The 14,363-nt window shown below is 36.9% G+C and overlaps 1 protein-coding gene across 3 annotated transcripts in view; it reads right to left on the bottom strand.

Moving 5' to 3' along the window:
- Positions 1-13,763, bottom strand: part of GLRA3 (glycine receptor alpha 3) — an 86,362-nt gene extending 72,599 nt beyond the window's left edge. For 2 of the 3 annotated variants that reach the window (XM_054633112.2, XM_077177338.1), the window contains exon 1: positions 13,291-13,745. In XM_054633112.2, coding sequence (XP_054489087.2) covers positions 13,291-13,409 — 119 coding nt within the window. In that variant the 5' untranslated portion in view covers positions 13,410-13,745. Of the gene's footprint in view, positions 1-13,290 lie in introns of all 3 variants that reach the window. The other variant, XM_054633113.2, reaches the window with a different exon arrangement.
- Between the last annotated feature and the right edge of the window lie 600 nt (positions 13,764-14,363).

Below are 14,363 nucleotides of genomic sequence, written 5' to 3' on the forward strand. Positions count from 1 at the left end.
CAAATTAGTGTTTTCCTTGTTTTTACAAAAATAAACCCTGCTCTTTTTAGAAAGACAAAAACTGCTTTCCATTTTACACCAAAAAATGTAATCCATTAACTTAAAGCATAAACAATACTAATTTTTTTTGATTTTTTAGGATAAGGCTAAGGTTTTTCCAAATTTTTTCATCATTTATCATTGAAATGTATTTGTTCAGTTAAGTGGCATGACACAGATATTCTTTTGAGGTGTAATGTGTTTAAACTGACTGAGGTAGATGTGTCAGGAGAGAAGTACAAGTCTCGGTGGTTTACTGCAATAAAGAATTTTAAATTTGGAAACTTTAAAGATTAGCAAATATTGTGGAGGGAGTTCAGAAGACAGGATAAAAATTTTTTAAGCAATTATTTTTTAAATTTCAATAAAATTTAAACCCAACCTCTTTACTGAAAATTGAAATGCTTCATAGAAAATAAAAGACAAACAGACTTTTCTGATTGGAGGCCATTCATCAGCAATATTTATTTATGAAAATCCAGGGCCATTCTGGAAAGCCAGGAGCTATGTCAGGGGGTTACAGCTGCATGGACCCAGTACTGAAAGTGACTTACTAAATAATCTGTCACTGCTGCTCCATTCTAGCTCACACAGAGATACTTTCTTCTGAGAAACAAAACAATACAAAATTCATCTCCTTTTCTGAATTATCCTTGGAAGACAAGCTCTTTACATTATGTGTATTGTGAACTCAGGGAAACTGAACTCTTAGTTTAGATGCCTGAATTAGACAATGTTACCATCTACCATTCAAGGAGATAATTTTCTTCCAACTCTTTTGTATTCCATTATGAAAATAATTCTATTTGAATAATGATTTATTGGTGAATAAATTAATTTAATTCTGGGGGACAAAAAAAAAAGTTTCCTATGGTGAAAGAATAGTGGAAGAGGGTGGCATATAATAAAGCCAACGATAGTAAATGACAGAGAAAGAATTAAATTTGCAATGTGTTAACAAAGACTGAGATTGCAAGTGCATTTCATTGTACTTCTGCTAAAACTGACAATAATGTGTTTCTTGCTAATTAAAGATGCAATCTCTTTTACTTGTTGTAGGTCATAAAATTGACAGTTCCTTGTGCAAAGAAAATGCAGATTTTCATATCCTGCAATGTTTTAGATAATGATAATTTTATCAGAACAAACAGAATTCTTAACTCGTGTTTGCCAGAGTGTCATATCAACTAAGAGGAGCAGAAGCACTGTATCACCAAGACTTTAAAAAGGTATTTTCTAAGAAAAACCCTCAATAAAATTTGAAATATTTTGTGTAAAATTTAGATTTTCTACTGATTTTTCACAGCTGTGGAGATAAGTAGAGTTGCATCACGACACATTTTCAGTAACAATACTTATGTGCAACAAAAAAACCCTTTCTATTTTAAGTTTACTAAATATTTATTCTTTATTATTTTAGTGGCTATAAATGAAAGCTACATTAAATATATAGGGGATTGCATTTCAATGCAACTATTAGAAAAGTATTTTTCTTTTAGATTTGAGGTTTTTTTCTGTTTCAGCTACAGAATTAACATTAAATTTTAGTGCTCCTGTAGCTTGGGCAATAGTTACATGCATTTTTTCATGTTCCTGATACCTTTAAGGTGCCATATTTTTTTTGCATTTATTAATACAGTTGAGAATTCTTCCAGTTCTACAATCTTCCTCTAGTCATGATTGTCATGGAAGTAAAATAGCTTGTTAAAGTAAACACATGATTAACACATGTTAACATAAAGTACATAAATGATGGGCTACAGTTTCAAAAAACTTTAGATTGATGTGGAATGTTTCAGCTCATCTTAACAGAGAGAAAAGAAAGAGAATAATGTGATTTAAAGTCTTCTGAATGAGTTGCTCTGTCATGATCATCATTCTAGTATATTATAGTCTAGATAATGTTAGATTTACATAATTTTTTTTTTGTTTGTGACTTATTTCATATATATAAGCACAATGCTTTACACTTTCCTTAGGGAAAAAAATCTCAGGGTAAAAGAAGAAAACTAATTTATCAGCATTATTCATAATCCTACGGGCAAGGCTTTCTATCTTCATTAAAATATCAATTAAACAAACTACAGGTTGTCTCTGTAATTTTGCCTTGTTGTATAAGACAAGTTTATTGTTGTCAGTTTCAGCAATGCAACATATGAATTAATATATTTTATAAATTAGGACTCTGTTCTGAATATTTTTTCATTGTTTTCCCAGAAGAACCTACTTACTATTCTTTTAGCCTGTTGTATAGACTATTTTTATGAATGATCTACACTCAGGTCTTAGTTTCTTGCCATTTTTTAATTTATTCAGCCTACTTTTGGGGGAGGAAAAAGCTAACTCAAAGAGGAGCAGAGAATATTTCAAATATTCAAATTCTGACAAATCTCTCACTTTTCCAAGGACCTAATGAATGGGTTTAGGTTTTGACAACTTTATTTGTTGATTAAAAATTCTTCAAATTCAATTAACTTTGTTTTGTTTTGGTTTGGGGTTTTTTGATCGATTGTACTTAGCTAAAAGGAATGGAATATTTTTAAAAATATTACAGAATCTGTAAACCACTTATTTCTAGAAGTCTGAACTTGCATTATTATCTCACTATAAAGAGTAATTTGTGTATTCACTAAATAGTGCAGAAAATTTATAGGCATAATGGATAGATTGCAAAATGACCAAGTAAAATAATTTCTTGAATATTCTGTTATTACATCAGATATTCTTCTATAAAAGCTGTCGGAGTTGAATAATTACATTTATTGTCATGATTAATGCATGATTCCCCTAACCAAGTGACCTTGCACAGGACCTGACTGGTGTCTTTCACCACCATAATGGATGGTAATGCAGCTGCTGACAGTGAGGCAACACAAGGCTGAAAGGCAAATTAATGCAAGTGAGACTTTTGACTGTAAACTGCTGTTTCTCAAGGCAATTCTTCCTAGATCTAGGAAGAACCTGTGAATTCTGCAAACAAAATTCTACAGAGTATAGCTGCTTTGTTGATTCTGTATTTAGAATACATTTCAAAATGTCCTTTAAATTGTAGAGATGCTTATCACTGAGTTTCTTAGTTCTAATGGATTTTTTAACTATTATGGGAGTGCCCCATCAGCTTTGCATTTATTAGGTTGCTATACTCTTAACAGCATAACCAGAACAGTGTTCACTAAAGTGTATACCTGCAGAAGAGACATCTTTCTTGTAATCATAATTAATGGCCAATTAGAATGTCATAAGTATTCTGATCCTTTTTTATATTTTGTTTTAAAAATTGACTTTTATGGGTAGTAAACCCTAAACAAAACTAAAAATGGGTTCTTTGCTGTTCTTCTTAATTTTTAGTATGCATAAAAAATTTCTCAGAAAATCTTACATTGGAATAAAACAATTGAGGTTTATCAAAACTAGATAAAAAAAATTGATTTTGAATTAAAACTCCAGATTTTTAAAGACTGAACCACAATTCAATGACACAATATTCTGTTTGCCTTAGGGAAGATCTGGTTATATCAGTCCTGTATCTTGAGTGAACATGTGAGATGGCTGTTTAGAAGATTTGACTTTTTCTCTAAAATAAGTTTGATAAAAGTTCTGTTAGAGAAGAGCTCAATATAGCCTGAAAAGTCACTATATAAAGTATTTTTTTCCCAAAATACTTCTCATGAAATTGTTTATTCTGACCAGTCAGCTAATTATAGTGTAGATCTGTGTTCTTACTAATAATTTAGAGTTTTCAAATGAGACAAAATATTTCTAGTTGAAAAAATACTGTTTTCATGAAATGGAGTTTTAAGGAAACATATATGTGTCAATGTAGCTTTATGAAATGTTGACAGCCTTGGGTGGACTATTGTTCAGTGTCCTTTCTATTTTGTCAGTAACAATCAGTTTTCCAATGTCAATGGAAACTGAAGTTGGAGTATCAGGTTCTAATTTTCAAAGACTCTGAACATCTTCCTCAAAGAATGAGGAGATTTTTTCTTGCTTTCTTAAACTTATTTTAATGCATTAAAAAGTGAGAAAATATTTTCAGAGCTTTGGAATTTTTTGTGAGACAGGAATGGTGATGTTTAACCAACCGTGTTAATTTACATGAGATATGTGGATTAAGTAACTTTTTCCTTTCTATTAATTCTATCCAGGATCAACACTGTAATAAATCAGTATAAGACTTTCTTTAACAAGAACAGAGTTGAGCTTCAGGGTGATGATGAGAGTGACAGAATTCATGCCACATAATGACAGAACCCAGTATTCCTAATGCATGCACTGAAGCATATTCCTTACGGAATAAGTCAGAGAAAATAATGTGAAGGTTAAAAAAAAAGTGCTGCTAGCCTTTCGTGCTTCCTCCAAAATTATCCTGGTCCACTACACTCATTCTCTTTCACACACAGAAAGTGGCGTTTAAACTTCCCCTCAGATACATATTTAGTCTTTGCTTTTCTAGTCTTCATTATGGCAGCACTTAAATTATCATCCCAGTATTAGGAACTTTGTGTAAAAACTTCCAAATAAGCTGAGGGAAAGAAGGGTCATGACCTGAGCTGATCCTGCACTGCCCTCACAAAGGGGTCCACACAGAGCACCCTCTCCCCTTCCCTGGATCATCATGAAAGCATTGAGGACACTGCCTCCTTCCCAAACAGTGTTAAAGGCTTTATTATGTGCAAGATCCATTTTCTCCCGAAGGAGTCATCCCTGTTGAAAAGGAGGAAAAAGAGCATTCTGTTAACCATTATTTAGGGAATCTGAACGAGTGCCTTTGTGCTCACATTTTGATCACAGATGCAAATTTGAGCACTTTTGGATCCAAAGATATGTATAGAGAAACAACAGAAAGAGGTAAAGGGAGAGGGATATTCTGAGAGCTCATTTGCAGAGTATTAGAATTTGGGTTTAAGTTTTGAAGAGAAAAGGTAAAATTTTAACACACATATGGAGAAACTTCCAAATAGTATTTTTGATTCCAGTTCCCCGCTATATTGTACTTTTTGTAATCACATATTACTGTCTCAAGCGGGGACATTTCATATTCATTTTGTGTGGTAAAAACTTGCAATACTACGTTCAAAATATTTGACTATCAATTTTAGTGTGCAAGAACTGAGGGAAATGACAAAATACTTTATTCTACTTTAAGTCTTGCAAATTAAGAGTTTAAGCAAACTCTGATAAATCTCTTCTTAAAAAAAAAATAAATAAGGAAAGAAAAGAAACAATCCACAAAGAATTCTTCTAGTGGAATAAAGCACTGTGGAATAAATCCACTATGGGTTTCAAAAAAAGTCTTTTGGGGGATGTATAGCAGATATGATGTTGAAATCTGGCCACTTTGAATTTAGTTCTAATACTGCTGAGTCAGAGGTAATGGATCTGACTCAACAGCATCAGGGAAAACATCCCACAGATGCACATCCCCTCCCAAATGTTCTATGTATGTGCTTAGGCACAGAATGGACATTTACCCTCAAACACAGGAGTTAGGCACAACTTCGCTGTGTGAAGTCAGTGCTTTAGTCATGATTGATTTCAAGGTATTTATTCTATTTTTGCTAGCAATTTACCACTTTGTGACATTTATTTTATCTAGTAGGGCATTCTTAGTCAGCACATATATTACCCACAAACCTGCAAGTTCACTTGGTCCCTGAAGATGTCTTAGCCTACCTAGCCCAGAAGATGGACTCTCCTGTGCATTACTGAATCCCATAAAGGACAGTGCAGTTTTGAACCCTTCATGAAACTACAAGACTTAGCAGGACAAAAACTCAAGATCCTTTTAGAAATTGAATCCCACTCTATGCCAGAACATTATAAACCAACTTTTCACAAAATAGTCCCTAAGCTCAGTCCTGAAATAGTCCCTAAGTGCAGTCTCCCACTAAGACGTAACATCATAACAGTTTCAAAGAGAAACAAAGGAAAAGAAAAGAAACCTATGAGAACCATGCTGGTATAATTGTATTAGCAAGGTATTTCTGCTGAGTGGTTACTTGTGAAATTAAAATTAATTAAAGTGTTGGTAAAAATCATACAAAATTGTTAACAGCCAATTTTGTAGAAAATCATCTGTAAAATTGCGTGTTCTGGTACTTGTGGATCTTCAGAGATACTAGGATTACATTAGGTTCACATTTTACCTTTCAAAATTCAGAAAGGGGGAAAGTATTTGGAATGTTTTTTATAATGAACTCGAACTCTAGACATAGTGGAGTCTTAATGTAAACTGTACATGGTATATGAAGCCTTGAGCAATGCTGTGATGGGCAGCACAAGCTAATACCTTTTTTAGATTAAACATGGTTATATATCTATCTTATATCAAAGAGAGAATGCAAAAAAGAGAAAAAATATTAAGACAGTAGGTGATGTAGTTATAACTACAGCTTGAATTTTATTAGAAGAAAAGAATAATTTTGTTTTTTTAAATTTTATAGCTGTTTTGATTTTGCTTATGATGCTTTTCCTAAATTAGTTTTAACTGTAAGAATCCCATGCAGGTGAATAGCAATTAACTCAGCCTAAGGAACTGTTTGAGAAAATTTAGTACTCCTGTGTTCTACTCTATTGTTTCACCAGAAGAGCCTCGGGATAAACTGCTGCCTTGCTTTTTCCTCTAACCATTGATTTGTATTAGTCAGTAGCCCCACTACTTGTGCAGCTCCACTATTTCAATGCCCCATCAGTGACCATGATCATGTCAGACCAGAGCATTCTTGAAATTTTCTACCTTTTCTGTGGTCTTGAAAACTGTGAAAACTACATTTTGCTAATATTTTGTGTCACCAGAAAGAAACTTCGGTAATAATGATATTGAAGAGGACTGATCTTCCTTAGGGAAGTTCCTACCTAGAAATAGCCTTGACTCTCCCAGCTGTCCCCACTCATTTTGTACATCAGAGGTAAGCTCAGAGAAGTAACAGGGTGGTCTTTGGTGTGGAAAAATTGCATAAAAATTTGGAGTGTGGAGTCACTGTCCCTGCAGATGTTTAATGAAAGACTGGATGTGGAACTTAATGCCATGGTCTAGTTGATATGGGGATGTTCATTCAAAGGACGTGATGATCTTAGAGGTCTTTTCCAACTGAATTTTGTGATTTTGTGATTCTGTTCATTATGTGAAAAGTCCAGTTAAGTGTAGATTGGGTGTTGTTACGCTGTTTGCTATAATGGGTTGTCAATAATGTGTTGAAACAATTCATTAGATATCTGACTGGAAATGTAATAATGAAATGCATTCTTTTATATAAATATATACCATCTATGGTTTTTTCTCATTCTTTCTTTTTATTGTCACTTCTTACACTTCCATTGCCATACCATCTAAAGGCAGAAAGGACAGCCAGAAAGGATAATATTGCCTCAAAAGCCATAAAAAATAACAGATTATGCTAGGAAAAAAGTACAGTCTTTAAGATTCTCACCCTTTTTTCTTGACTTTACAGTGCAAACAATTCTGCTTTCTGATGCTCTTCTCGTTCTTCTGTTTTGGTCCTGCATCCTTGTTAAACATAGTTTTTTACAGTGTATTTTCCTGCTCTCTGAGATGTTCCCTTTTTGCTGGTGCCTTTTACATGACCTATTCATGATGCCTATTTATCAGTGAAAGTGATATCTTCTATTTCCTATCTTCTTTCACTGATTCTTTCACTAAACATCATGAACTTTAGTAGGAAAAGCAGTAAAGAGAACAAGAAGCAACACCACAGAAAAGAGCTCTTCATCATTCATTACTTGAGAAAAGCTGATTTGCAGGAATAATTCCCTATAGGTATTATTACATAATACTCAGTAAGGTCATTTGAAGCCTGTATTCTGAATCTGTTAAAATAAGAAGCTCTAATCTTGTAAAAACTTTTATTTTCTCTGATTGTCATGACTTCTAGGATGCCTGGACAAAAATAATATTATAGAGGAGCTACTACATTTATCATCATACAGAAGCACAGCACTTATCTCACAATATTACTTGCTTTCAGTTGTTGTTACCATCAGTTGGCTAGAAATGAATTAAAAGAAGTTGAAAAGTAAGAAAATGTCACTAGCACTGTAAGAATTGAAAGATTCATGGTTTTAATTGAAATTTCTGTGTTATTTAATTTTCTTAAAGATTATAGTACTGTAAACACAAAAATATATACATAATATATAAATATATAATCCTTTCCTGAAATTATAAAGATGATAATCTCTTAGAAAAATCACCACGTTTTTATAGATATAAAGAATGGATAGCTAAAGCACTAATCAAATTTTTACTCATGAAAAGTAAAAATTGCACCTATTTGGTACAAAAGGATTTTACTGTCTTCAGTGGTATAGTTGAAATACAAGAGAGATCGGTAGAGCTGAAATACAAGAGCATTTGAATTACATATTCAAATAAGGGGTCACAAAACCCCTTTTTGTCACTTTTGTCTGAGTTTAGGAAAATGCAATGCTTCCCTAATGGTACTGATGCTCTCCTCCTAAACTTGTGGAAGGATCTTTCATTACAGGAAATTTGACTGGGCTCAGTGTGAGCTCTGGTAACTCAGCTTTGAAACAGAGATGTTTGTTTTGTAGGACCCTCAGCAGGGGTTCACCTCTCTTCTCTGAGGACTTGTGTTTGTTTTTCCTTTTTTTTTTTCACCCTCAGAAGTGCTGGGGAGATTCTCATGGTCTCTGCACGAGCTAGTATTGCAAGCATGCTTTCCCCCAGTCTTGTACCTTCATCATTTCCATCGTGAGCCTGACCTGCTGACCTGACCCTTTGGCTTTGACCTTGGGCATACCTCTTCATTACCACCTTTGCCCATCAATTTGAACTTTTGAACTGTTCTCCTGCACAAGTGCTGTGGGACTGCAAACTTACATGGCAGAATCCTGTTCCTTCCTGCGTTGCTGTAAGTCTGAGCTCCCAGCTCGCCTACCCTTCCTTTGCTACTCCCTGAGATGTGCTAAGTGCTTTTCATGGGACCCGGAGTCTGTCACCTGATTTATTCCACAGAAACTAACTTTCATATTAAGTCTGGACTGCCAAGAGAAGGTATTGTGCCTCAGTGCTGTCATCTTGCTTTAGTAGGTTTTCTTTTACAAACTTATTCACATCTTGATTTGGATGCTTTTATTTCTTGAGTAGCATTGTAGGTCTAATTATTAACATATTAATAAGCTAGGAAAGCTTCATTACAGCACCTGAAAATCTTTATTTTCAAAGATATTTGTGATGCTATGTCAGAATTAATAGTTTTTAGCTGCTGTATTTTTTTCTCTTTCATTATTTGAAGGAACTAATACTGGCCTAAAGGATTATGACTTCTGCCTCTTATAGCTATTCACCTGAAATCAATTTGCAATGAAATGCAGGAACAATTTCAAAATCAGTTAACCTTAAACTCAGATATGCCCCAAAGTTAGGTTGCATGGAGGTTTTTCCCACAAAAATCTGGTTTTTAAGAGCAATTATCTGTGTCTGTGATACTGTTTTCTTAAATGTAAGTTCAATGGAGTAGTGAAAAGAACAAGGAAAGAGGCAAGAGTCTAATTATAGCATGATTCTTAGTCTATGCTAATATAGATAAATAAAGAAATACCACATAGGAAGAATCTATTTTGCATTTCCCCAGTGCAATCTACCTTTTCATCCTGTTCTTTCCTCATACACGGGTCTACATATAAAATAGATACATTACATCCTCCAAGGAAAAAGCAAATACCTTCAAGTCCCTGACAGCGTAGCTCTAACAGATCAGTGCTGGTGTCTGTGAAAGTTCCTGAGCTGTTATGAAGCTGTTTTCGACTCACAAATCTGATCTTTGCATTTACTCTACAAATATGATCTTCTTTCATCATGACCTTTTGGAATTCAGGCAAATCCAGAGGATTTCTCATTAACACTATTACTTTATTGAAAACTCAGGAGAATACTCAGTCTTAGACATTATTATAACTTCAAACTATATCTCAGGATTTTTTTCTTTCTTTGGTAGTAAATTACAGTTATTTTAAGGCTACATTACATTATTTTTCCTAGATTTTGCCTCTTTTTTGCACCTGGACCCTCTTAGTATCCCACTCAGGCTCAGACTGGCAGTAATATTAATAAGTAATAGTTTTTTTTATTTTGGGTCTGATAATAAATTTTCTCTCTATCCTCAAATATATTGCATAAACCAAAGTGTTATGTGCTTTAACCATTGTTTTTCAGGTTTAAAATCTGTTAATACATTATCAATATGCGTGTTAATCTATGACATAACAGTACAAACATGCACGATATTGAAAGACAATAGTGAAAGACTATGGATAATCATGAAATCATTAAGGTTGGAAAAGACCTCAAGATCACGAAGTAGAACCTTTGACTGAACACCACCTTCTCAACTTAACCCCAGCCCTAAGTGCCACGTCCAGTCATTTCCTGAACATCTCCAGGGATGGTGACTCCACCACCCCTCTGGGCAGCCCATTCCAATCCTTGACCACCCTTTCCATGAACAAATTATTCCTGATATCCAATGTGAATCTTCCCTGGCACAGCTTGAGGCCATTTTCCCTTGTCCTGTCACTTGTTGCCTGGGAGAACAGGCTGATCCCCACCTGGCTACACCCTTCTTTCTGGGAGTTGTGGAGAGCAATAAAGTCTCCCCGAGTCTCTTTTTCTCCAGATTAAACAACCCCACTCTCTTAGCCACTTCTCACAAGACCTGGTCTCTAGACCCTTTCCCAGCTTCATTGCTCTTCTAATTTTTTTTCCCCTACCTCTTTCAGAAACCAAATAATTAGACCCTATAATGACCAATATACATCTTGTTTCAGTCATTGCAATTTGAAGGATCTTTTGATGTGGAATGAAGAATGAGTTATTTTAAAAAAAAGTAAATCAGGTGAAGTTTCTTCTTGTTAAGCATGCATTTCGAGATTTTGCTCATTAAAATAGCCAGTCCAAATTTACACTGAAAACCATCTTTTTTTCTATCCTCACAGGCATGTAATTTAAACATTAATTTTAAATAGCCTCAGGGCTGTTGGACAAGTAATGAAGGCTTTTCTTATTTGTTTCATTCAGTTTTCTCACACAGCCTTTAGTTTCCTAATGAAGAGCAGAAAAGTTTCAAAGTTTCACAACGTAAAAGAAGATAACATCATTTCTTCCAAAGTGTGTGAGTAAATAAACCACTTTGACTGTTCCTAGAAATCCATAGCACACCCACCTTCCCATCAAGTGTTATACAGGTTCTGAGGCTGGAGTCTGTGTCTAACAGAGAATAGGAGCAGCATTCTATTATTCCCTGCTCCCTTTGCTCCAATGGGAATCATTTCACAAGGCTTAAGTTGGAAAAGAAATAGAATTAATGGCTCTAGAAAAGTTGAGAATTTTACAGATTTTTGTATTTTACATTTTTTTTTCACTTTTTTCCGTTTTCAAAGTGTGGAGAAGACTCCTATGTGTTTTGAACTGGCTCAGGTTTCTCATGTATTATTTCTAGACGAAGTCATCAGCAGTCTCTATCTTGAGATTGATATGGAAGATAAACATGGACTTTGAGCAGCTTTCTGAACTCTTTCTCCAACTATATAGTCCTTGTGCACAGTAACCATGTTAATTATCATAAAGTGACTATTTATAAGCAGAATGTTATTACAATACCACAGTTATCTGGATGTTGAAGAGAATAGTTTGAATTTATGCTACATAAGATATCTGCATATGTTTGGGAACAATTTAGTATTGGTACAGATTTATGTGATAAAAAATACCTCTATGACTTTCATAACTGACTTTAAAGCTTTTTTCCCCTTTGGAATAAACGTTTTTACGTCGTTAAAATAAAGGATGAACAATTCAACAGTAGGATGGCATTTGCATGGAATAATATGCAGAGGAGAAATAAGTTCCATAAGTACATTGAAATAGAATAAAAATAGCATAGTACTGCTTTTATTGCTTACACTACACAAGTGTTTGGTCACCTACACTGAACATTAAATACTCACTGCAAAATTTAAAGTGTAATATACATGCATTGACTCTTTCCTGACAGTGTCAATCTCATACCATGTGACCAAGTTTCTTAAAATCTCTTTCTTTTGGCACAATTACAAGAAAATTGCATTATAAAATATTTATGTTACATATGTTGACATCATTAAATTAACTTTAAAATGGAAAGATTTGCTATAAAACTGTGAGCACTTGTGAAGTGTGCCATCATTGTGGGGAATACATGCTGCTGGCTTAACTTCATGCTTATAAATCCCTTACATGTATAATCCCCAAGCTCTCTTTTCAAATTTAAGTTTCAATTCTTGTCTGTTAAATAACAATGTGATTCTTAAAATAGTCTGGCACTGTCATGTTATATGCCATAGTTTGTTTATTGTGATACAGGGCTAGAATGTTTGTTGATAACAAGCATGGCTAACTGCATCAGCAGTGAAAATAAGACATTGAAATCTCTTTCTCTGGAAGTGTGGTGATACCGGTTCTAAAATGAACTTTCTAAGTTCATTTTAGCCTGGTATCACCACACTTCCAGAGCTATGTGTGAAAAGAATGCTTACATTGATATAGTAACATCACTTTACCTAAAAAGAGTGTGCTGGGCTGAGAAAGTCGTACGAACCTCAGTCTTCTACTCAGGTCATAATTTATGGATATGTTGCCATCTTTCATAATACAAATCATAGACTGTCAGTAGCACAGCAAATGCTTTCCCTCTTAAGGGAACTTCTTTAGACCATATCCTCTCAGAAACACTCAGCTAGTGTTTCTCTGTTTCTGCACAAGTCTTCTGACCTAAGGCAATCTGTGATTTTCATTTTGCTGAAAAGAACTGATAGTAATAAAGAAGTCTTTATATTCCCAACTCAGATCATCTTTCGTAACTTTTACATATAGACACTTTGCACCTTAAGAATTTTCAATATCGTTGATGTTATAATTCCTGCTAAAAGCAATGATAAAATTCATAGATCTTACAAGGAAACTATCTGCGAGCAAGTGAAGGAAGTACACAACCTCCTGCTTGTAAAATTCAAAATGGGATTCGGGACAGTGCAATGTTATGAAGCCGTTCAGGAAGCGTGGAGCTCACGCATTTAGTTTCTGTGCCCACAGCCTGGCTGCCGAATGTAGCCGGGCGTTCGTGGTGAGGAAAGGCGGTGACCGCGGCGGCTCTCCGCACCTGTCCCAGGCACTTCAGCTGCCCGACACCCGGGAGGGGGGACACCTCTAGTTCCCAAAAGAAAGCAACTCACCTGAGCAGGACCGCGGCTTCCCACAGATAAAACCCCGAGACAGCGGCGCGGAGGTACCTAATCCGGGCCATGCTGCTCGGAGAGGCGGCGGAGCCCAGGAGCGGTGGTGTCGGAGGCATCGGAGGGGCTCCGCGGGCGGGCAGCAGCCCAGCACCCTGGAGAGCTCCGGCGGCTCCTCGCCCGCCGGCCGCCTCAGCGCCTGGGCGCCCTCCCGCTGGGCCCCGCCGCGCCCGCCCCGCCGCTCCGCATCGCAGCCCAGCGGGAGCTAATCCCAGCCGCGGCGGCGGCGCCGAGCCGCGGCGGCGGCGGGAGCCCCCCTGCCCGCCCGGCTGCCCCCGGCTCCTGGCAGCAGCCGGCTCTCGGCCGCCGGACGCATCCCGGGCACGGGGCGCGGCGCGGCCGGCGGCGGGGCGGGCGGGAGGCCGGGCCGGGGCCGGCTGAGGCCGCCCCCCGAGAGCGCGGCCGGCGCGGGGGCGCGGGGCGGGACCGGGCGCGGGGGACGCTCTGCTGGGGCTGGCGGGGCTCAGAACCGCTCCGGCCCGAGCGCCGTCCCTGCCGCGGGAACAGCGGCCACCGAGCCGATGCCTACACGGGTCAGAGAGACCGGGTGAACTCACTGAACCTCGGGTCTCGGAAAAGACTGGGCAAAGAGGGGCGCTTCTGCTTTGCTGTAGGTCTGGGGGTAGGATTTTTCTTAGGAAATGGGTGAGGGGGTGTGAGAAACCCATCTCTTTATTTCACTCTCTTTGAAAATACGGTTCTGATTAACACAGAAAAAGCATTATATTTTGTTCTATTTGACTTTTTCAGTAAAGAAAGATGATCTAGAGCCATAGGGTGGGCTAATAGAGAAACCCAAATAGTTTGAAAGTTTGACTGGGAAGGAGAGCGGAAGGGATTATGGGAAGGAACATCTTAAGAGGGAAACCAGAAAGTTATTAATGAGAACACGGGGGACAGAGAACAATGTTACAAGTACAGGTGGCAGTAGGAAAGTGACATGATTACATTTATTGTCAAAGAAACCAAACATGTCAGGCAAACCGGGTGTTGCTTTCCTTAGCAAGGGTAAG

Source organism: Agelaius phoeniceus, chromosome 4 (assembly GCF_051311805.1).
Source record: "Agelaius phoeniceus isolate bAgePho1 chromosome 4, bAgePho1.hap1, whole genome shotgun sequence".
Lineage (NCBI taxonomy): Eukaryota > Metazoa > Chordata > Aves > Passeriformes > Icteridae > Agelaius > Agelaius phoeniceus.